Source organism: Ovis aries, chromosome 15 (assembly GCF_016772045.2).
Source record: "Ovis aries strain OAR_USU_Benz2616 breed Rambouillet chromosome 15, ARS-UI_Ramb_v3.0, whole genome shotgun sequence".
NCBI classification, from domain to species: domain Eukaryota; kingdom Metazoa; phylum Chordata; class Mammalia; order Artiodactyla; family Bovidae; genus Ovis; species Ovis aries.
The window spans coordinates 60,171,802-60,197,241 of NC_056068.1; the positions used below are offsets into that span (position 1 = coordinate 60,171,802).

A 25,440-nucleotide genomic window follows, 5' to 3' on the forward strand; every position below is an offset into this window, starting at 1 on the left:
CACAGTGAGGCTTACCCAGAGGCCAGTCTTGGGGGGAGGCCTTGAATTTTGAGCTTAACTCAATTGCACGGTTTAGGGCAAGAGTTTCATGTTTCAGATGTGCAGTCAGGTAATCCGATCCCATCAGAGTTTTAATGGCTTCTAAAGAATCCAAAGTGTTAAATCCTTTTCCCAGCCTCCCCCAGAGCGGTCTGATGGTGCTTTTTTTTTCAACCTCCATTCCTCTCCATCCAGTCTTTCACTCTCATACCCAAACTTTCTAAATCTGAAACACCAAGTTAATATTCATTTCTTCTGATTGTAATCAGTGTTCTAAAACGGTGCACCTACCATACATACTCCCTTTAAAAAAACACTAAGAGAGAAAATAAAACAAATAAAGGAAGTGGAATATGTAGAAAGAGGGTTTTATTTCAGGGGCAACACCATTATCAGGAGACCTTCCTTCTAAGCCTGGGAAGAACACTTTCTGGTTCTGCAGAAACCAAAGGCAGCAGACCCAAGCCAATTCCTCACCTCCAGGAAAACGCACATCACCAAGAGCTACAGTGTTCATTAAGGCTGTGTCCCTGGCTATCAGCAGGTTAACAAAGACTAAGTCCCTATCTCCCAGTGTGGGAATCCCTTGGGAGACAGCGCCTACCCTAAATGCTTTAAAAGTGCTGAGACAAACAAAAACTTCTCAGCAAGAATAGAAGACACACCCAGCTTCACCGCAACCAAAAAACTGATGGTGAGGATGAGCCACGTGGCACCATTAAAACCCTGCTGAAGTTCAAGTGTTGACGCTGTCGGTACAATCCTGGTAAACAGCAGTATTAATAACAACAGTTACCAGGCACTGAGCATTGGGACACGGTGCTAAGTGCCTTATTCTGTACTAAGCATCATCTAATATAACCTCCACCATTACCTATGGGCACATATATTATGATCACCACAGTAAAGATGAGATTCTAGGAGCAGAGTCTGTAAGTGAACACACACAAAGGGCACCTGGGTAGACAGCCAGGATTATGGACATACTTTTGGGGAACTTCTTAAATGATAGCAGTTTTTATATCTTTAAATGCGCCTAGATTTCTGCTTAGCAACAACCACTCCACTCCCAAATTCTCCTCTCCAAAATACACTCATGCATTCTTTCGTCTCCTGTTCTGCTGACTGCTTTGTTAAGTCCAGCGGTGAGTCCAGCAGCCCGTGGTAGAGCACCTCTCAAAGCAGCGCTGTTTGTTTATAAGGTGACACAGCCCTCCCTGCAGAGTCTGGGGGCGTGACTAAAATCTACTAATGGCCAGAAAGCTCATTTCAGTTCTACACTTGACAAAATAAACACCTCATAAAGGCAGGTAAGCAGAAGCTACTTTCCACTTTGGACTGCTCTGTCTTAATAACCTTTGAAAGCAAGAAATCCACTGTGGGGAACAGGCTCTCGCACAGAACGCAACACACAATTATGGTACAAAGAGACTGAAATAAAAGCACAACTCCCTATGTAAAGTTTTTTTTTTTTCTTTTTCCCAAAAGGGGTTACCTTTCACCAATACAGGCCATTCCTAAATTGCAAAGGTTCTTTTGCTGCAAATCCTGGCCACATTAGCAAGAACAAACCCAGCCGGCGTGAAAAACCTGGGCATTTGAATTCCGTGAAACCAGTTCCCAAAAGGGCTGATTTTTTCCCCCTTCTTTTGTCCACAGAAAATGAAGCTCCACTTACACGTTGGGAGGAAATATTTCAAAACATTCCCTTTTTTCTCAAAGTGCAGAATTTATGGTAACAGATAATTAACAACAAATGACAAACAATGTGAGCAGTAAAGGTCCCAGTTTGGTTGCCAAGATGATGGTATCGAATTCCAAGATAAACAGTGGAGCGTGCCGGCTGCCATTAACGTGGTGGAGGGGTCGAGATGGAGAGATGCAAAACAGGCCAGCCATCCAGCACGGAGGGACAGGGACACGGGGGCCAACCACCTCCCACGCGGTTACTATTTCCCTTCTGAATTCTCAAGAGCCTCAGCAGACGAGAGGGTGGTACTAGACTCACTCTTCTGTAAGGAAAAGGACACCTACCTCTGCTTTTCTATTTCACATGGAGGGGGAGGAGATTCTTCTTTGAACTGCACTATGAAGAATTAGGAATTAATATCCTTCAGTAGTTAATACCTCCTTCCTAGTCTGTCAGTTCTTCCCAAAGACTTCCCCCCTCCTCACTCTTCTTTTCTCTAAGCTGGTGGAGACAAAATAGGTTTCAGGGCATCCAGCTGTGCCCAAAATGCGAGGGTCAGGAACAAAGTGAAAACAAGTTAACTGTGCAAGTCAGAACCGGAGAACAGCACATGGTAAGTCTCCTAGAGAGGGCAGACCTTGGGTAGCGGACAGTTCAGATATTTTTACATTTCTCAAAAACCAGTTCATGGTTCACTATTTCTCAAATGGATTTTTTTTTTTTAAATATTGAAACACAAACCTAAACTTCTGAGTTACCCTAAAAAGTCTAACAAATTGTTCCGTCTCAGGGATCAACACAGGTCAGTGTATCAAAAATTTCTATTCTGATCCTTTCAAATGCTGGATTCATTGGTATGTAGAGTTGGCATGCATACTCCAAAAAGCCAAGGTGAAATCTGTCTTATCTCCCTGCTGACTGATGTTCAGGGATGTGCTGACATACTCCTGGCGTTCAAGTCAAGCCCAAGGCCAGGGACATCATAACTGCAAGAAAGAGTTAGAATCTAATAATATACCTGCCAGGCCCTCCCTCTCCTTTCCTCTCTCTTCTTTACGTATACCACTACTTTCCCTCTTCTCCATAAAGCGTGTATCTCCTCATTATATTTCCTCCACACCCTAGCAGGACCAAAGTACAAAAGTTGGTACTTTTAAAAAAATGGAATATTAAATATAAGGCAAAACTAAGAGCAATGAGTATCTGTGATTATTAAAAAATATCTGTGATTATTAAAAAATGCCTCATACAGTCTGACAGGCTTCTCTGAAGTCTTAAGGCAAAGCAAAATGAAACAAAAGGGGGAAATTTTTCCAAAACTCAGGACCAAAATAGAGCTGGTAGAAGGTCTATGTCATAGCAAAAGGCTAACTCAGGAAATTAGAGAAACATGCTGAGGCTGCTTAGCTGGTGGGAGACTTCACCTTTTTTTTTCTTAATTTCAGTTTTAAGTCTTTGGGCAAAACACATTTTAAACTAAGTATACAATATGTAAACGGTTTGAAACTTGGTCTGTGGCCCTAATACCTAAAACTAAATACCACAAGTAAACCGCTTTTCTTAGCCAATCAGCAGAAATGCCAAAATAGTCCACCGAAAGATGAGAAAAGATATTTTTCTTCCAATTGGAGAATTATCAAATCTTTTCGCTGGAAGGTTTCAGAGACTGTCTATTCAGAGAAATAAATGGATTTGAGTAGAGTTCATGTTATGGTGGTAGGGCACCATAATCTTTTAAGGAAACCACTGCCGACATATGAACCTCAAGAAGGGTTTAATTCTCACATGAAATTTTAAAGTTCAATACTAACAAGTTCTGAAAATGTACCTCTGCTCTATTAAATGGTGCTAGTGTTTTTCTGTTTTGTTTTTTTTCAACTAGTGTCAAGAGCTTTGCTATTTAATATAAAAACATATGAAAATTTAAACCAACTAGAGGAGTTTATATTTTTGATGTGTGGTAAAGGGAAAAAAAATTAAAAGCCTGCAAAACAACACATTTTCTTATTTGCATACATTTTGCCCTTTTACAGGGACAAACTGAAGAAAAAAAAATCCTCAAAGCAAAATAAAAGAAAAATATGCAGACCCAAATACTGCAAAGGCCAATAAATTCAACAGTCTCCTCACTGCAAAGTTAGTGTTTCTACACAGACAAAGCCTTTAAGTGTACTTTTTACATTAAAAAAAAAGGCAGACTAACATGGTGGTCTGGAAAATCGTGGCAATTTTGTCCACGATTTGATATTGAAATAATAGCCTAATTACGCCAGGATAGCTACTGAAACATCCAGTTTCCAGGATGCTAGGTAAGTCTAAAAGGGAAGGAGACATGGGAAGGAGAGAGCGAAGAAAACACTGAAGAAGATGAAAAACAAGCTGATGCACACATTCCGAGACTCGGTGAGTTTTTTCTCCTTTCTGGAAATAGTTCAGAACTACCTAGAGCTTGTTATAGGAGAGGTGGCAGATTTAATTATTAGCTTTGTTTTCATATCTTAAAATCTACATCTTCACAGGCTCTAAATCTTAGAACTGAAATTAAGTATGTTTCAAATACAGACTCCCTATTATAGTACTCCTTTCCTGGTTAGCTAGTCTTGTCATTTCTGTCTATTTTTATCAAAACATCTCCCTGAAAGAAATGTTTTTTAAAAATTGTACTCAGATCAGGAGATAAATTTAATCCATAAGGAAAGGTGATTAACAATTGCCCTGTTTCAGGATATGCCAATCCACTGACTGTAGCCACACTTCGTATGAATCTTTTCTCTCTGTAAAAGTAGGTAACCGTTTCAGGATTTGAAATCCAGGCATACCATAGTAGAAAGAATCGGCTTTGTCAAAATTCTTTACCCTCCCAGACAGTCAAGGAACCAAAAACAAATAAAACTACTCAGTTGTGCAACATACAGCTAAATTTCTAAGAACAAATCCATATGGGACAAAAAAAGAGTCTAATTTTAGGTTGCCTTTTAAAAGCAAAAGAAATCAACGGAATAGGAAAAAAAGTCAGTTCTAAAATGAAGCCTAAACTGTCATGGACCACGAGACCAGTACCCTCAGGGAGCATAACAGGAAAAAGAACTTATTTTTTAAAAGAAATGAGAGAGGAAAAGAAAAAACACCCTGTGTTTGTACATGAGCACAAACCAAAAAGGCCATTCAGCATCTCCAAGATGAATTTCAGATTGAAAACATTAACAAAAATTATGGCCATGCTAATGTGCAGGCCAGTGATAAATTTGTAATGAGAATGAGAAAGCAGCTTACCAAGAGAAAAATGTTTAGATTTTTTTTTTTTCACACAGCTAATGCAACCCAGCTCTTCGACAAAGAATGTATTTCTACCTTGTGGGTACTGTGCAATTTTACAGAGCCCCAGACAATCACTCATTCACTGATACTCCTCTTCCTCCCTGTGCGACGTGGGGGGTCACTGGTCTTCTCCTCCAATGTTACCCCATGATGTCTCACTATGTAGTCTTTCCCTACAGAATATCACTAATGATGAGGGATTTGTGTTCTTTATTTCAAACAGACTAAAGGAAAGAGAAGAAAAGAGGAAACCCTAGGCGGCCAGGGTAGGAAGGAATGATGTTGAAGTGCATCCAGTGCAATGGCTGGTGAGGAACTTGAAATTCAAAGATGCTCAACTTGCTCAGGATCACAGACCTAATTAGTGACCAAGACAGGACCAGAATCCAGGTTCCCTGAAATACTGTCAAGTCATCTGCGAGAGCAAGCTCTTTATTTTCCGATACTGTACACTTTTCTGGCTTCCAAGAATGACCTTGACGGCATTTCTTAAATAGATCTCCCTCCAGTTACAGAACTAAGAAGTCAGCAGCATCTGTGGCCTCACATCTTCACATACATGAGCAAGCTGAATGATACCAAACCAAGGAACAGCCTTTGGTCTCTACCTGGATTACAACATAGAACAGAAGAAGGTACCACCCAAGGAAGCTGGGCCCGAAGAAAGCAGATTTACAGGAGAGTGAGCCTTCAATGTGAATCTTGCTAACTAAAAGCAGAAGGGACTGCAGACAAATCACATTCTTTAACTAAATGTTTTTTATCATAAAAGCATTATACAGTTCTTATAAAATAGACAAAAGTTTATAAAATAAAAAGTGTTAAGATCTTTACCTATCATTCCCCCCCAAAATTTATTTGTAAATTTATTCTCTACAGAATCCCCAATAATGTTGATATTTATCTTTTTATACATTTTGAGATTTTTTTTTTAACCAAATGGCATCATTCTCTAACACTCTTCTGTAACCTTCTTCTTACATCTGAGGATAACTATTGTGTATAGTCGCTCAGTTGTGTCTGATTCTTTGTGACTCCATGGACTGTAGCTTACCAGGCTATTTTGTCCATGGGATTTTTCAGGCAAGAATACTGGAGTGGGTTGGCATTTCCTACTTCAGGGGAATCTTCCTGACCCGGGGATCAAACTTGTGTCCCAAGCATCTCTTACATTGGCAGGTGGATTCTTTACTACTCTGCCACCTTGGAAGTGCCAAGGATAACTAATATAGACCTCAAAGAAATATTTATTTCCTACCACTTAAGAATAAAACTTCAGATTAGACAAAATCTTGTAAGAATTTGGCGTGGGATGATCACCTAGATACCCTAAAAGCTTCAGACCATTTTTGATTAGCAATGCCCAAGCAAACACTGACAGACACTCTAAAATGCAACAAAGCAACAAGGACAAGTTGGACTTGTCAAGTTTCACACAAGCAGTTCAGGAAAAAAAAGATTTTAACACTTCATGCTCACCTGCTAATGGACAAGACCAGAAGTATGATCACAGCATTTATTTACCAATGCTATCTTCAGGGCACTATGTCATATACATCATCTCAAGTAACGTTTACAACCATCTTAGAGAGTCATTGAACCCATTTTACAGATGAGAAGATGGAAGTTCAGTAATCCAGCCCATCATCACCTAGCCAAGCCAGCAACTAGTGAGATCAGCCTTCAGATAGAGATCTCTGACTTCACAACACATTATCAGCAACTGTGCGAACACTGTCCTCATTTCCTAGCTCAAGCAAGCTATGCCGTTTGTACTCAGTCCTGGTTAAATCCAGTTAACTCTTAAGGCTTCTGTTATAACCACTAAGGTCCATCTAGTAAAAGCTATGGTTTTTCCAGCAGTCATGTATGGATGTGAGAGTTGGACTACAAAGACAGGTGAGTGCCGAAGAACTGGTGCTTTTGAACTGTGGTGTTGCAGAAGACTCTTGAGAGTCCCTTGGACTGCAAGGAGATCCAACCAGTCCATCCTAAAGGAGATCAGTCCTGAGTGTTTACTGGACGGACTGATGCTAAAACTGAAGCTCCAATACTTTGGCCACCTGATGTGAGGAAATCAGGAAAAGACCCCGATGCTGGGAAAGACTGAAGGCAGGAGAAGAAGGGGATGACAGAGGATGAGATGGTTGGATAGCATCACTGACTTGGTGGACACGAGTTTGAGCAAGTTCCAGGAGTTGGTGATGGACAGGGAAGCCTGGCGTGCTGCAGTCTGGTCCGTGGGGTTGCAAAGAGTCAGTCACGACTGAGCAACTGAACTGACTGACTGACTGACTTAATGCTTCTGTTTTAACCACAGCCGTAGGTAGAGAGCCTAAGATACGGTTAGGGCTATGAAGACTGGAGACTAGCACAAGTGAATCCAAGCCACTATGATTCTACAGGGAAAAATTAGGTGACAACACTCAGCTCTCCAGATTCCTTGTCCCCTTGGGGCTGACAAACCCATGAATAACTCGAGGTAGGTGAGACATCCCAACAGGCACGAAGTCAGGGCACAGAGAAAGACAAATACTATACATTTTCACTTACAGGTGGCCTCTAAAACATAAAAGGGAAAATACAGTAAAACAGAAACACAGACAGAGAGAACAGACTGCTGGTGAGAGGCAGAGGGAGGGGCAAAAAAGGTGTGGGTGACTGAGAGGTGCAAACTATTAGGTATAAGATAGATAAACTACAAGAATGCAATATAATAACTTTATATGGAATATAAAGTATAAAATATAGAACTACTACTTTGTATATCTGAAACTAATATAATTTTGCAAGTCAACTATATTTCAAAAAAAATTTTTTTAATGGAAAATTTTTTAAAAAGGAGTCAGGGCACCTTCCAACACTGACAGCTAAAAATTACACCCAGCCAACTTTGCTGCTATGGGTTCCCCGATGGCTCAGCGGGTGAAGAATCTCCCTGCCATGCAGGAGATACAGGAGATGTGGGTTTGATCCCTGGACTGGGAAGATCTCCTGGAAAAGGAAATGGCAATTCACTCCAGTATTCTTGCCTGAAAAATGCCATGGACACAGGAGCCTGTCGGGCTACAGGCCAATGGGTCGCAGACATGACTGAGCGACTAAGCACAGGACAAGTTTGCAAGTAATGACTGCTTGAGGAAGACAGGACAAAACTTACCAGTGATTTTCTTATTTATTCATTTATCTATACTCCACTAATTTTCAAAATGAACTGAGACAGAATAAAAAAGTGCAGAATCAATAAAACAATCATCAATGAGAAGAGTTAACAATTATTGAGTACAGACTATATACTAAGCATTCCTCTAAAAACTTTACAAATAATAATGTTTTTAACCTTCACAACAACCTTTGGAGATAGGTGCTACTTTTATCATCTATATTTTAGAGATGGGAAAAAAGAGAAGTTAATACATTTCTCCACAGTAGGTTATGCAGCTAGTAAGTCATGCAACCAGGTTTTAAACCCAACAATCTAATTCCACTGCTGACACAGACCACTATACTACACTGCCTTCTCAAAACAAATGTAAAAGAAAAAGAGTTAAGTAAGATTCCAGGGGTGTTGACAACTAAAGCCATAGACAAGAAAGTATAAAGTATCTAAAACTGAAAATAAAATTTAATTTGAGCTTCCTAGCAACCAGTCTTGAAAGAAAAAGGTGAGGCATTAACCTCAATAGGATAGCCAATCATCCTGGTTTGCAGGGGACTGAAGGGTCTCCCAGGAAGTTCGACTTTTGATGCAAAAACAGATATGGTTAGATACCGTACTAAAGATGTTTTACAGTACTTAATTAGGCCTCAGACAATGTAAAACATACAAAATCTTGTTGGTGTTTTAAGATCTACACTGATTCCTTGAGCACCTTCTCCCACCCTCACTGAAAATACTAAATAAGTTTCATCATTAAAAATACTAAATAGCATTCTGCTTGGGGAAGATGACAGGGCTATAGAAAAATGAACCCCTGTTAATTGCTGGTTTTCAACCATCACATCTATCATATCTTTAAGAATCTGGATAAGAGGGGCTTACAAATTCTGGGTTCAATTCTGCCCTGCCAACTTCAGCTGTGCTTTAATTTTCTTTCCCAGGGTCATATGGGATTGCTTTCTTTAAAAAAAAGAAAAAAAGAAAAAAAACTTCCCTACATCACAGGCAGAGATGCAGACCAGTGATTCCTAGAAGGCTTGGTGACAACCTGTTCAGAACTCCCAAGTGGAACCAAACCAGGACCATGTGGTAAACCCTTAATGCCAGTTGAAATGACAGCTTTGAAATCAATGATGAGGTTATGAAGATGGGAACTGGGTCTTATGTGTGTGTGTTCCCCTCACAGCACATCCAGCAAATAAATGTCCTAACTGCAATCTTAATCTTGGTATGTCAGAGCTGAAAGTGTTCATATCTATCATTTGGTACAAATGTTTACATTTACTGAGAGAGAAGAGAAAGTAAATTGTCCAAGATGGGTCACAAAGCTAAGGTGTGACAAACTAATTAAATGGGAAGTGAACTATTTCTTAACTAAGTTAACTAAACCTCAACTAGGTTTCCTGAAAAAAGGTCACTTAAAGGACCAGCACTGTAACTCCAATCCAGGTGATCTGTCATGGGTCTCCATAGATGTCAGTTTTAAGTGCAAAAGGAAAGCCAATGTTTTAAGAAACTCATGCAAAATAAATGAGCAACTATTCAAGAAGAAAAGACAAAATACCTTTAGGGAGAGGAGTAGAGATCTTTTGTCTTTTAACCATGACATGTTAAAAATTTTAGAAAAACTGAAGAAATTTTAGACTAAATATTTTATAGGTATTTTCCAGCCAATTTAGGTTTCTATTTAGACTCTGGGCAATCTTTTTAGATATAACATGATCATATTTAACAAAAAAACCTGAATGCCCAGTATGGGCCGATCACTGTGCTAGGGGACCAAGCGTGGAAAAGAAAGGTCAAGGAAAAGGTTATAACGTATACATTCCTTCAAACAACACTGAGTATTAAGACTGGTCAGAGAGATCCCAATGAAAATCTCCAAATCTCAATCACAATTTTTCAACACAATGCACAATCAAGTCCATGGATCGATCAAGTGATCAATCAATATTTCTAAACACCTGTCACCTGCTCAATCCTTGCCTTGAAAAAAAAAAAAAGAATGATACAGGACTTCCCTGCTGGTCTAGTGACTAAGACTCCGTGCTCCCAATGCACGGGTCTGGTTCGATCCCCGGTCAGGGAACTAGATTCCACATGCCACAGTGCCACAACTAAAGATCCTACGTGCCTCGATGAAGACTGAGGAGCCCACATGCCACAACTAAGACCCAGCACAGCAAATATATAAACAAATGTTAAAAACTTTTTTAATAAAACAAACCTGTCCCAGTATTTTTAAAAAAGAAATGAATGATATAGTTTGAGAGAGACGGTAGGGAGAACAGGGGTAAGAGAGAAAAAGAGAAGAATAAAAATGGAGGTGGTCTGGTTGGAGGAAAATATCAAGTGATGAGACATGTCATGTCGGTGGAGGTGGGAGGTGGATGAGCATAGTCCCTCTGGACTGGGGAAGAGAGAAGAGGTTTCCTAGATGCAGAGGGCCAAGAATGGACTCAGCAGAGCTGAAATGTGAACGTCTAAGCTGTGAGAAACAGTGAAGGCAATGGCACCAGGACAGACAGGCCCACGGGGTGCCAGCAGGCATGGCTGGAACAAAAGGTGCACGTGGGAAGCCCTCCACCTGCACCTTCTGTTCACGGGTGATGAAGGTGCAAAGGGCAGCTGGAGTTAACCGTGGAAGAACTACTACTCCCTGGGAGAAGTCTGCCAAGAGGGCTACACAGCTGTCCAGGCCGCCACTGCAAACTCCACTTTTCAAGCCTTGTTTTCATAAAAGGTATAATTTGATCCTTCAAATTTTTCATGGCTGGATCATGTACATCAGTTCTAAGGTTACATGATTTTTAAAATATCATTGTGCATTCACAGTTCACCAGTGGAATCTTAGGGCTACAAACAAGCAAAGACTAAGCTGAGATTCCCTGTCAGTCGTTTCCCAAAGAATCTGGGGCAAAACATACTTTCTTTTGCCTGGAAGGAAACAAAAATCCACAAAGTGCTGTGCCATTCTTTAATAGAAATGTTACACCAGCAAAGCAGAGCTCAAGGACTCCTAAGTCCAGTTTGCACACATTCTATAACATATTTGAAGGAAAAGCAATTATTAGAAGCAGAAGAATAAAAGGAATATTTGAAATGAACACACAGTTACTGTTCAGAAAAGCCATTTTAACAAAGAAGTCTTTCCCTTAAAAACTTTTCCTTAAAACCAAGTTAGGAAACCTTCATTAGGATGAACATATCCTGATTTAAAGAGAGCATAAAAATCTTAGAAATAGTTTAGTATTAACCATTTGCAAGGATTTCTCTATTTCTTTTTTTCTTTTTTTGCAGAAATCCTATCATAGATAATTGAGTAGCTCTACAGAATATGCAAACTTGCAAAGCAACATCCTAGTACTTATGACAATATCCAGGCAGTCAAGGGAAAGATCTTTATGTTTGGTTAGTGTTTGTAAATTTGAGGAGAGGGGTTGCATGTATCTGTGTGTGTGTCTGTGTTGGTGGTGGGAGGGAGATGGACTTCCTGGGTTTTTTTTTTAATGCCGAAATAAAACAATCACTTTTTAAAAAAGAGCTTGTGACTTGGACATGCCCCGAGTTCAGTTTTGCCAGGAATGGCAAAATCAGTCAACAGATCCCTAACCTCCTTTCTCTCTTGACTATACAATGCTTTTCAAAGGGGTTTAGTCCTACCATGAAAGACTCATGTTAGACATTGGAAGGGTCTAATAGAGAATGAGCACCAGGCCTTGAATAAACAAGGGAGATGGTGACCTTTTGACCCTTCTGCTGAAAGCCCAGCACATCCTGTAGCAGAGGAACAGAAAAAAAGCTGGTGTGCACCCAGGTGCTGCAAAATCCTTGCCTCTGGATTTCTCCCACACTTTGTTCCTCAAACAATTTAAACCGAGACAGGGCTTAAAAAGTATTAGGGAGTGAGGGAAAAGTACAATTCCTGGAACCCACTGTCCCACTGTCCCTTAATCCTTTGTTCCCCATATTGTTCAAATCCAGCAGCATGCTGCACACGTTCTATGAGCAACAGGCAAGACAACAGATTTAGCAGTGGCTGGACACTTAGTCCCAATTAGGCCTATTTCCCAGCTGAACGTAAAGGGCTGGTGGGGTGAGTTATGGGGGGGAAAAAAACTACAGAAATTTTAAGGACATTTCATCAGGGAAGCAAGCAATGCAAGGTAAATGCAAACTGAACTAGGGATCAGGGGAATCTGCCAAAATTAGCTGTGTGACATTAGGTGAATATCTGAACCTCTCTGTTGTCAGCCACAAAATGCAGGCAACCCCATGAGGGCTCTAAAGATCTAACAGCAAATTATGGTCGACTGTACATACTCTGGAAAGGTGCAGCATTACCCAGACACGGAGGATTCCTCTGAGCCGTACTTGGAACCACAGATAACCCATCTGTTTGGTGAAGCATATATCTTTTATTCTCCAAGTCATTAGCGACTTTCTAATACCCTGATGGCTAATTTTTTTAAGTTCACAAGTGATACTTACATATGTACATGTGGCGGCTGGAACCTGCTCTGGTTGATGTTGTAGTGCGTGAATGCCTGGGTGGGATTGGAGCTGTACTCATCCACCGTGATGGTAACTTTGCCTTGAGAAGGAATCCCATGTGCCATCCTTCCTCTCTATAGGCATGAGCAATTCACAACTTTCCAGAGCGAAGGATGGAAGTGGGCATGGTGTGTTTCAGCCAACCTCTGAACCCAAGGATCTACTCATCAATACTGCTCTGCGTTTCTGGAAAAAAACAAAACAAACAAAAAAAATGAGGACAAAGAAAAAGAGGATGTTCTAAACAATGTCAGATGTGACACCTGGATGTGAAACTGGCTCAGGAAAAATCTTAATCTGTGTGGTCGCTTCGTGGACAAAACCTTTCCCAACTCTCCATCCAGCACGTACTTCAGAATGGACATGACACTCCAAATGACACGGCTGGCTGCTAGCAAACCATTTCAATGGTGTTCAAACTAAGATTTCCTCTTTAATTATAATTATGCCACTTAACGTGAATTACGGAAGGGCACATCCACAGTTGCCATGGTGTCTAACTATAAATGGTTGGAGCTCGAAGTGGAGAGTCTTCCAAACCTTCCCTGCTAATTGGAATGTTTGGTCTGTACAAAGTTGGTGTCACAGAATAATTTGAAACCTCGGTGCTTAGCACAGCCATAAAACACAATGTCAAATGTAAATTTAAAATGCTGTGTTCATCACAGATACCTGTGTGTAACTATGATGTACACATAATATATGCACACATCACATATAATTTTTCAGTGGTTCCAAAATACATAGGCACTAAAAGCATGGTATACATATGGATTCCACTCCAGCCAAGAACTTTATGTTAACCCAAATCCTTCTTGCTACATGTAACGTAGTTTCTTAAAACCATCCAGTTACTCAAGGGAAAGGTGAACACATCCAGGCTTGGATCACCATTTTGGATGCATTCATTACCAGCCTCTTAAAGACCAGAAGGAGCAGTAAAGAAGGGTGGCCATTGAATCTACCGCTTCACTCCTGCTTGCAAGTCGCTTAGTCATGTCTGACTATTTGTACCCATACGGACTATACAGTCCATGGCATTCTCCAGGCCAAAATACTGGAGTGGCTAGCCTTTCCCTTCTCCAGGGGATCTTCCCAACCCAGGGATCAAACCCAGGTCTCCTGAATCATAGGCAGATTCTTTACCAGCTGAGCTACAAGGGAACCCCTCACTCCTGCTTGGTGCTGCAATAATTCTCAGTAGCTGGTTTCATCCTTTAAAATCTTTTTCAGCTCATTTTGATTATTTGTATAAAAGACACTATATTATTTCTTGCGCTGGGTTCAGAAATGAGGATGTTTATTTTTATAGCAGTGCGCAAAGACTGAGCAGAGCCCATCACTGCCTCTAAGCTGTTGCAATTGATCAGGGAAGTTTTAAAGAAAGGGACAGCATGCTCCTTGGATACCCTTGGGTTAACCCACACTCTCTAACTTTAAGCGCTCTGCATTACAATACTTTCACCATGTGCACCATTAAGTTCTGGGAATCTTAGATGCTATCTCAAATAAAAATATTTAGAATAATAAGATTAGATTTAAATTTGGCATGAAACACCTTAAATATCAAGCAAAAGGCAGATGGCTTGCCATAGGCCATTTATTTTATTATTTTACAACCCAGGGCTTGTGTAGTCCTCCATATGCTAGCTGAGTGAAGAAATTCCACAGCCTTCTACTCAAATCATTGCCTTCTTCATATTAGCAAAGCAAGCTAAATAACACCCACCTTGCCTATGTTCGTAACACACAATGGGGCTGCCAAGACATGAATTCCTCCTGCTCTGGCATTTTAAACAAAGTGTCATTTTGGGTTCTCTTTCTTCTTCCTGACTTCATGGGAGGTATGAGTCCTCTAAGCACTGGCTGACAGACAACCAGGCCAGTAGGATTAACGAAATTAAAATCTTTGCCTGCTTCTCTGATGTAAGATATCTATAAGAACTGCTTACAAATCATAATGTAGCAGTTTTCATACCAAGTTTGCAGCTGTTTCCTTAATTTCCCCCACAATTATATTTTACTGTTATTTTGCATAACAGTAAAACACAACACCTGCTTCAAATTGCAGTCCTGTTCTAAGTACTGTAATTCTCTTTTGAGACACAAAGTACCGAGACACGAATGAAGCGCAAAACTGCATAATTGCGACATGCTGAAAAGTAAATACAAATGAAAACATCTTCCTGTTATAGAAATGACTGTCATTAAAAAGAATGTTAGCCATCAAAGCACAGAGGGGGAAAAATACACATTTTCAGACTGGAGAACTTAGTGTTTGCATAAATTAGAGAGTGGTGTAAAAATTACATGGCAATTCTTACGTTCCTGCCATCAATGTCCATTGTGTGAAATACAGAACATTAAGAAGCAAAGGAAATAAAATTCATGTCTAGACCACTGTGACCTCTCTGTAACAATCTCTGCACCCGGAGCCAGAAACAGTTTAAATGTTCCTGGAGTAAACTCACTAATTAAACTCAGCAAAATGGCCTAGAAATGAAAGATACATACCTATTATGTAAATATCTAGGTAATGACCTACAGTAGTTAGCATTAGACCCTCCCATTTGAAGTCCAGAAAAGAACTTAGAAGGTGATCAATTTGCACTCTTATATGGTCCACTATATCCTACAGTCAACATGGGATTGCCTTTTCTATCAAGTGAGATCTGTGCCTCTTTGCACCTTTGCTCCAGTAAGACAAATAGAACATCTTTTCATCAGCAAGCACAGGCCCCTGTAACTCAAAAGGGTAAACGGGTGGCTGGCACCTCATTTGAATTCATCTTTACCATGTTCTCTTTCAAATGTTTTATCGAAACAGTGCACCTGCAGCGTCTATCTTCTTTAATCTGGAGTCCTTTGAAGAAAATGTCAGACTGAGGCAGAGAGCTTCAAAACTTTCACAGGAACCTTTACAGACAAGTCAAGAAAAAGCTTATTTTTTAAAAATGCTATGTTCACCTCCATTCACATCACAGGATAATCATATCTCAAGAATATGAAACACCAACACATGGGAAAAGCATTTTTTTTTTATTGTAAACTCCCTCCTCTAATCTGAGAAACCTGGAAAAAGCTTGAAACAAGACAGAATGATACACTGCCTCAAACTACTAAGAATCTGCATCCCCTTGCTTCATACAGGCAGTAAAACCCTCCAAATGATAAGATTTTGGAGCACCTCATCCTCATCACACACATTATTTTTTATGTATAATATTTAAAGAAAGCAGTACTCTTTTTTAAATTTCCATTTTTACACTTCAATACATATGCTTTACAAAACAAAGGAACCCAGTGCTAAATGCCAGCAATCCTAAAGAAAAATCTAAAAGGGACTGACATTACCAAACATTCATGTTAGTGCTACTTTGATTTTCTCTTAAAAAAAAAAAAATCATGTGAGCATATTTTGCATTTCCTAGACAGCAATCACTTCTCCTGTGCCTTAAGCTGTGCAACTTCCAATATTCTTTTTTTAGGAATCTAGTGGGAAATCCTTTTAAAGTCTGCTGGCAATGAAAGGATTAAAAGCTGAGGAATTAAATAACTGTCTCCACCTCCTAGACACCAGAAGTCCAATTTACCAAAAGTTTCAAAGCAACAACTCATGACCTCTCTACCCGAACACCGCACGGCACAGCCTATGAGAAAGAAGCCCGTGATTTCCTCGTTTAAACAAGGATGCTCATTTTATTCACTAGCCCCTAAGAAGATCGTCCGACCAACCTCCTGGCCGGACTTTGGAACTCGCCCGCTCCAACTCCGCCAAATTTCGCTCTCTCCTCCCTCTGCCGCACAGATCGAGTGCTTTCTCAACTTACGCCCTTACTCTTTTATTTCCATGTTACTCATCCCTGTATCCCGGAGCGATGCCCAGAAGCCTTCCGGGCGGTTTCTCCGCCAAGATTTTTAGACGGATGCACAAAGTGCCACTTGCCCTCTGTCCACAGAGCGCCCTCCCTCCCAACGCACTTACACCTGAACTTGTCTCCAGCACTTCGGACACCCGGCTGGCACATTCTTTGGGAAAGAAAGGGCAGGACTTTTCTCACGCGCCTCTGGCAACGCGTGGAGTCTATATATGGTGGGGCGGGGGGTGCGGAATTCTCTACTTTGGATTGGTGTGTTTGTTTTAAATCTACGGTGGGCAGTTGTGGGGGGGGGGTCAGCAACCACACACGCACACACGCGCGCGCACACACACACACACACACACTCATTCACTCTCGCGCGCGCGCCCTGCCCTCCCGGCTCACGGCCGGCTTGTCCGGGCTACAGCTCCCCCTTCTTTCCTGGAGCACCAGCTCGCCTTACTCGCTCAGTCCCTCGTTGCCACCGCCGTCGTCTCCGCCGCGGCCGGCACTGTTGGCGCTGGTGCTCGCGGCCCCAGGCTCCGCTGGGCGCTAGTCCTTCTTTCTCTACCGCTTCCCCAGCCCCGAACTGATTGATGACCACCGGCGGCCAATGGCTCTGACACCGCGCCATCCTCGCTCGAGCATCACAGCCCCACGCCCCCGACGTCAGCCTCCAGGGCGCGTTGGCATCCCCGAATCCTGAGAGCCGAACCCGCGCCCGGGGCCGCCGGCGCCTCCCTGCTCTCTGCCCCGGAGCTGCCGGGCTGCATCCTTGGAGCGGCAGAGAAAGAAAGGGAGGGATCCAGCGAACGTTCGAAGGGGGTGTGGAGGCCACGGATTTCCACCCCCCTCTTTGGAAATCTTTTCTTTAACTTAGTTTTGTTTTGTTTTCCCCACGCTGACCTGTTTGTGTGTGTTTGCAGCATCTCAATTACACATTTTTCAAGACCTGCATTTGCACTTAATTTGGGGTGTCCTGGGGAGGGGTGTGGTATAAATCCGCCCACTGGGGCATCCTTAATTTCTTTCCTTGCTGGTGGATTCTAATACCCTCCCCAATCTCCGGGAAAAATGCCCCCTTCCTAGGCCGCAAAACCTCGGAATTCAAAGGTTTTGCAAAGACAACCCTGTTACATGTAAATAGCAAAGAAACTCCTGCCTCCCGAGGGAAGGAATCGAGCGACAACGGTTACTTTTTCTGGCCGTTCGTCCCCTACCGCCCAGCCCCGGTCGCTGGCCCGCTCTGCAGGCTGCGATAGCGGAGACTGGAGGCGGCGGGGGAGATCCAGGTTGGAGCGCTGGGAGAGGGTGAGAAACGGCCCCGCGCGAGAGCGGCGCGCGCGCAGGCGGCCCGGGGGCGGCCGCGGAGCGCAGACCCAGCACAAAGCTGCGCGGCGCCTTCCCGGCCGCCGCACCTCGCTCCGGCCGCCGCTGGCGCCCAGGGCTCGGGCCAACACAATGCACCCGGGCCTAGGCCCGGGCGGCTCGAACACAGAACCCCGGGACTTTCTAGTAAACAGCTCGCCGTGCCCTCGTCCCCACCCCCATCCCCGCCGCCCGGCTTTCGCCGCTGCCCCTCGCCTACACCCCCTCCTCCGCTGCTAAAAGAGCCCGGCGGAGGAGGGAGCGGCGAGGTGGGGACCCCGGGAGGTCGGGGGCCGAGGACGGGGGCAAGGGGGAGGGGAGAAGGGCAGAGGGGCGAGATGGGGAGTGGGAGGGAGACAGCTCCTAAAGAAGAATTCGCTTTCGCTCCGGGGGTTGAAAAAAAACCCTCCTCGGGTTCCGAATTGCCCGGAAAGCGCCGACTCGAGCGACTGTCAGGGGCACCGGGGCAGCCGCGGTCCGCAGCCTCCAAGCCCCTCGCACGCGCCTCTGACAAGGCACCTCTCACCCGGGCTCCGCTTTGTGTGTGCATTTTTTTCCCTTCCTCTCGCGCGCGGCACCGGGCGCCCGGCCGCCTCCTCCCCCTCCCCCGCCCTCCGCCTCCCTTCCCGGGGCGGATTACCTTTCCCGGGCTGCGCTCCGGGTCCCGGGGATGCCTTCAGCGCCCGACGAGCAAGCGATCCATCGCGGAGCAGCCGGAGCCGGCGGGAGGCGCGCGGGGGGCGCGCGGGGGCGGCGAGGGGCGCGGGCGGGCCAGAACCTTCGACCCCGAAGGTCCCGCCGCGGGCTGGGGCGGGGGGCCGGGGGCGCGGCGCGAGAGGGAGGCAGGGGGCGGGGGGAGAAAGGACCCGAGCAGCCTCGATCTGGGAAGAGAGCGAGCGTGGGGGCGAGGAGAGGGAGCGAGGGCGCGGCGAGCCGGAGGGAACGAGAGCGGTGCAGTGACAGGGACTGCCACTGGGGTCAAAGGAGCAGAGCTCCAGGAAGCAGGGCGGCCGAGGCGCCGCTCCGTGCGCGCTCCCCGGCGGGACCCCGCGCCCTCGCGCGCCCCTGCTGCAGCCCCGGCCCGCTGGAGCCCCCACTGGCGCCCCGAGGCCCCGGGGTTGCGAGAGGAGGCGGGAGCTAAGGGCGAGGCCGGTAGCCTGCTGGTGCTCCCGGGTCAAGCAGGCGGCAGGAAGCTGAGCTGCAAGTTCATCATCAAGAGTGTGATCAGCGTAAAAATGATAGGAGACAGGAGGGGGGCTACGGAGCCCCAGGAAAATAAAGGGAGTTTTCCCTCCAAATGGGCGTCTTCTGCAAAGGGAACACCCAGGGCCCAGGCCCCCCCACCCATCGACCTGCCAGGCGCGGTCTGGAGTCCTGGCACAGCTCCAGGGCGCAGAGCTTGCCTGGGGGCGAGGAGAGCGGCTCGGGCACTGCGCCGAAACCGGGGAGGCCGACCCTGGGTCTCCTCCCGTCTCAGAGCTTAGACTTTAATGGGGGTAAAGCTATGCACCTTTTTCTGCACACACAGACACACACACGCATGCACACACACCTCTTTCTTTCTGCAGTGTTGTTCCTGAGAAAGAAAAGGCCAACCCAGCTGACAATTTCTTTCACCTCCAGGTTCAATTTAGGGAGGTGAGGAGAGGCAAAGAGTCTAAGTGTTAACATTTTGGTCTTTGGGGCACATTTCCCCCGAAGGATAAGCAGTTCAAAAACATAGTAAAAATCCGTTTGCCCCTTTTTCCCCCTGCTGCTTTGGATTATGGAAGAAAAGATTTTCAGAATTGTATGCATACAACGTAAGAAAAGGAAAAGTCGCTGAGATGCTGGAAGACAGAGGACAAGGAAGAGAAGGCTTTTAGAAAACTTGCTTGATGGCATTGACTGTGAAAGACAGGTGACACTGTGATGTTATGCCATTGTCAGAGTTGAAGGATTTGGATGCCAACCAGCTTTAATTCCTTCCCAGGAGTCAGACTCAAAAATCTAGGTATTCTCCAAAGGGAAATCCAGTGGATGTGTGTGAGAGGGTGAAGTGTGCTAGGTATACTATGTGACAACGGACTAGACATCCTGGCTGAAATTATATCCCCTAAAACTGAAAAGGAGACATTGCAACCTGGTCTGTGGCCTCTGTGTGGAGACTAATTGGTTTCCAGGGTCAGGAGAGGAAGGGAGAGAGGCTGGTAGAAGCCCCTATAAAAAAGATCAAACGGAATTCACTTGAAAACATATCCCTTTTACAATGGACTTTCCTGGCACTTGAAGTAAGCTATGTCTTATGCCCGAGCTGAAATGAAGGGGAGAAGGTCTTGCTAATGTATTTATTTTGTTGTACTGTATGTCCAGAGTGTCCGTCCTTGTCAAATGTGCTGGGAACCATAGGACAGTCACTTTCCTTGCCCAGCATAAACCACAGCAAGGAGCACTGGTGTAAAAGAACATCAAAGATGGGCAGGGGGATGGACCTTTTATATTTTGTTTTTGATTTCCAGTCCAGCAGCAAACATTGACTGGAGTCATGTTTTTGAAGAAATGCTTGATTTTCTTTTCTTTATTCTGTGAGTTAGCAGTATACTCCTTATCTAAATGGTTAAAATTTTTCAACTGATTTTGACTAATTTAAATCTGCACCAGCCAAATCATTTCTGTGGTTTCCTTCCTTTAAAAAAAAAAAACAACTTGATAGTTAATCAAAACAACAAAACTAGTTTGTATGTGATCCCGGATCTAAATAATGTACACACAAAACATAATAACCTGGTCTACTTTAGTGGCACATTTTATAGGACACTTAATGATATTTTAAAAAATCAAGTCAGTGATCTTTGCAAAGTTGATGAAGAATTATTATTTGAGTGGGGAGAAATTGAGGCAAATAGCTTAAAATTGTAACATGTAGTATAGGAAGAAGTCCACCTTTCTGTGTCTCTGCTAATCAGTTACCTACTGAGAGTGACCAACCTATATTAGGATTATGAATTTTTATTTCCATTTGTCTACCAAAATAAAAAGCTGGGGAAGTATACATGAATTTAAACAATAAATTAAGAACAAAAGAAACTCACTTTTCAAATAATTCTCATCCCATGTATTTGAACATACTGCATTTTGTGAAATCATATTCTTTACCAATATAGCTACCTACACTAAAAGCTTGTTTTAAAATGATTGGATGCAAACTATGGCTGTCCCTTGACATCAGCTTTGAAACATCAAACCTCATTATACCAAATTTTAAATGTTATATTCTGGGAGTTGTGGATTTTTTTTTTCTTTTTAAGGTAAGTAAGCCTATAAGATCCATTTTTGTTGTTGTTGTTAAATTCAATTTTTATTGCTTCTGATGGAAAACGAAGGATGAAAGTCAAATGCCAAGTTTATGCTTGCCTCTATGCAAATATTACAAATTTTTTCCTTTAATGGAATGTAAATCTGTACTCTTTCTCCAGTGATTTCATTGAAGGAACTGGCAAATACACTTCCCAATAGCCTGCTGTGGTGTTTTTTAAAATGTCATTTCAGAATGCATTCAGGGAAGAAAATGAGAGGCAGAAGCATGGGAGAACCTTACATGGAAGCCTGGAAAGTGAATACTACTTCCTTGGAAATGTCAGTACTTTATTTGGAGTTGCCTTTCATTCCCCCTATAAGAACAGCTTTCCAGTACTTCAGGGATACTTGCGTATAACTTAAAACTTAATTCCACCCTGTGGCTCCTCTTCAGAAAAAAATCAACTATTTTACCTCTTTTCTTCTTTAAGTTGGTTGCATTTTAATCATTTTCCAACAAAACTTAAGATATATATGATCAGAAATCAGTGACTGTTAATAGAACTATTATGACACAATTAGAAAATTGAGCCAACTAACACCTTTATTTTATTCTAAATTCCTATGGTTTTTACTTTTTTAAAATTTGTTTTAAATGTTTTCATTGTAACCCTCTCAAACTGGAGAATGATGCCCTCTATTCCTTTCTGATTTTCATTCTTTTGTGCTAAGCACATAGTATTAATAGAAACTTGGAAATATTTGTTAAACAACCTTATGAGTCAATAAATGAGAAAATGAATAAGAGAATTCATGAGTGGTTGAAGCAACTACACAATGAAGGAAAATCCATATCATATTTGTAGGAATGGAAATGACATCCTGAGACCAGTGTGGAGGATAAGAGCTAAGGATTTCCTATGGAGTTCAAAGAGTACAATTAAAGGGGTTTGTTAACATCTTCAGAAACATGAAATAGTACTTAAGACTCTCTCATAAGTTGATTTTCTCATGGAGAAGCTGATGATTTTTATGTATCTCATCCATTTAAAGGCAGCCTTCTTTGTAAATATAGCAGGATGTACAAATAAAGAATTTGTATCTTAAAATTTACATATTTAATATACCAAGATATAGTCTCAGAAGAAAGCGATCTGCTTAACCTGATTCTTTGATAGATCCTTATTGAAGTGGGCAAAATAAATATATAAATAATGGCTTTTGTCCTTTTTATTTAAAATTTCCTTTTGGTTAACCAATAAAAATGTGTGTGACTAAGAAAGATTCGAGAAACACTAGAAGTGGTGAAATTTTGTATCATAAAATAAATTTTATAAGCATTACCTTAGAAAGACTAAATCTGAACCATCTTTGCCAGCAGCTTAAGTAATAAACATGGAGGAAGTGAAAATCTTAAAATTTTGCAAAGCACTCACTAATTCTTACCATATTTACTAAGCACATAGTATTAAAACTGTATTTATTCATTTATTTTTGCTGAGAAGGAAAATTACATTATATGTTGCTTACTCAAAATATTGATATATCTTAAACTAACTTGTCAAATTGAATTATTAAACTTGAAACCCCCCACAAATCAAATGAATATTATTTATGTGATAATAACTTTAATAATTTCAAAAAAGTCTGAGCAAGATACTGAGCATATGCTGGTATGTTTTCCATCCTAACAAACTTGCATGATCTCTGTTGTCAGTTAGTGTTTGCTGGGTCCTTCCTATATCATGATCCCAATTCTGGAAATGTGGGATGGAATTTAGTGGCACTTGAGATAGGCTTGTCATGGTGGAAGATGAGCAATCTCATTGAAGTAAAAGCCAAAGTAATCTCTTTTGAAAGATGGGCAGTGTAGAAGACCCATAATAACCTGATTAAAGAAAATGTATGTGGGGGGGTTTCAAGTTTAATAATTCAATTTGACAAGCTAGTTTAAGATATATCAATATTTTGAGTAAGCAACATATAATGTAATTTTCCTTCTCAGCAAAAATAAATGAATAAATACAGTTTTAAAAAATTGACTTTGAGAGACCAGCAGACTCTAAACTCCTTTTCTTTCAGTATTATTAATGTTTTGGTTCGATTATTTATCAAATATTTTATAGGCTGTGCTCTGTGACAGGCAGAGTACTCAAAACCATGTTGATGATCTTATGGTACAAACAAGTGAAAGTTTTCTCCCACACTATGAAGTATGTAATCTAATGAGCCTGATGAGAGACTGGCTTTAAATAATCACACAAGTGAAAATTGTATCTAAGAAAAGGAGAGGCAACAGGTACCAATAAAACTTAAAGTAGGGGTACTTTTCCTCCTCAGAGTGAGGAAAGGAATGCAAGGATGTCATAGAAAAGAGAAGCAGTCTGGCAGGTTACTGAGTTCAAAAGGGATCTGTACACAGCTCTGTAGGCAGAAGCCTGAACTAAAGGGCCAAGTTAAAAACATTTGAAGGTCATAGCTAAGGCTCTGTTGACGATGTTTGACTTTATTCTGAGGGCTCCTGGAAGCTGTTTAAGGATCTTAAGTAGAAAGGCTAACATGATTTGATTTATGTTTTGCAAAGGCCACTCTTGCCCCAGCCTGGAGAATGGATCTTAGGGGGCTAGGGTCAATTTTGGGAGGTCATTTGTAAGCTCTAACAATCATTAGGTTGAAGATGATGGTAACCTCCAGCAAAACAGTTTGGAGGAGGTAAGGCATGAAGAGATGTGAATAGATTTAAGAGATTTGAATACACTTCATGTAATAAAAACAAAGTTTTGTTGCTGTTTAGCCTCTAAGTCATGTCTGACTCTTTTACGACCCTATGGACTTATAGCCCTCCAGGCTCCTCTGTCCATGAGATTTTTCAGTGGGTTGGGTTCAATGGAGTGGGTTGCCATTTCCTTCTCTAGGGGATCTTCCTAACTCAGGGATCAACCCTCATCTGCATTGGCAAGCAGATGCTTTACCAGTGAGCTACCAGGGAAGCCCCAGAACAGAGATTACGAATCTTGAAATACTGTCTGAAGGCACAGTAGTACCCAGCCAGAGAGGCTGAGAGCTATACTTACCTGATGACTTCTTTTATTAAATCCTTCATTCCCCTCACAGGTCAGGCTTCTTCTGTCTCCAAGCCACCTTCATTCTATTCTCTACATCCTTTGGGGATCCCATCTTGTCATGAAGAACTTCAGTATTAAATACTAGCATAAAATGTCACTAATCTTTTTTTCAAACACAGATTCTAAAACATCATCCCTCCTTCAGTGTCCCACACCTATTTTTGGTCCACATATGGACTTTGTCTTGTTTTGTATGAAATATAAATGCAAGAGGTAAGTATATTTCTGCTTTTTTGCAGATGCTACATCAATTCCACGTCTGTCCTCATTGGAACTAGTTCATTTCTATTCAATATTCCAAACAATATTCTAAGTGATTCTTAAAATATGGCTGTGTTTTAAGTGAAATCTTCAAAGAAGCAGATATCCTTTCAAAGGAAATACAAGTAAGAATATTGCTCTTTTGGTACAGGATTATTCCATGTGGACCCAAGCAGTCTTCACCAACACATTGTGAAGGTATTCTAGTTGGTGGGTTCCTGATTGTTGCAAGCTAAGTCATTAGCAAGTCAGACTGCCAAGAAAGCAGGCAATGAAAATATATACACACATTTAAGGACATTCATAATGGCAAGCATGTTTTCTAAATTTGCCCCTTTCTTGGCATTTCTACATTTTGAAAGTTCCATCAGTTTTTTCTTCTGTCCTCATGATTCCCCATAGTGATCATTTGTAAACAAAGCAAAATCTGTACACAAGAAAACAGAAGAATAGCCAAGATCTTCAGGACATGATTCTACCAGATACTAAAATAAAAAGAAGGCTTACAGGAGGGCAGTTTTTAAAAAAATCATAGCACTATAATCATGCTCACTACAGAAGGAACTATGAAAAGATTATTTCTTTCCTCTTCAATATTTTTTCTTTTTCTATTTATTATTTTGTGAAAACAGGAAATACAGACAAGCAAAAAAAATTTTAAATAACTATAATTTTATCATTTAGAATTGTTCACTGTTGACTTTTGGCTATATAGTTTTAAGTCAAATGTATTTTCCCAAAAATGAAGTAAAATTGGAAATGTAGTTAAGTGTATATTGTAGTAGTTGA

General features: G+C 42.0%; 1 protein-coding gene across 3 annotated transcripts in view; it reads right to left on the reverse strand.

Annotated features, from left to right (window-relative positions):
- Positions 1-18,947, reverse strand: part of MPPED2 (metallophosphoesterase domain containing 2) — a 210,916-nt gene extending 191,969 nt beyond the window's left edge. The window contains exons 1-2 of one of the 3 annotated variants that reach the window (XM_027979587.2): positions 18,630-18,947; positions 12,699-12,947 (exon numbers count right to left, since the gene is read on the reverse strand). In XM_027979587.2, the coding sequence (XP_027835388.1) occupies positions 12,699-12,826 (128 nt within the window). In that variant the 5' untranslated portion in view covers positions 12,827-12,947; positions 18,630-18,947. Of the gene's footprint in view, positions 1-12,698; positions 12,948-16,746; positions 16,823-17,084; positions 17,213-18,629 lie in introns of those variants that run through there. The other 2 variants (XM_012096142.5, XM_042233306.1) reach the window with 2 other exon arrangements.
- Positions 18,948-25,440: the final 6,493 nt, after the last annotated feature.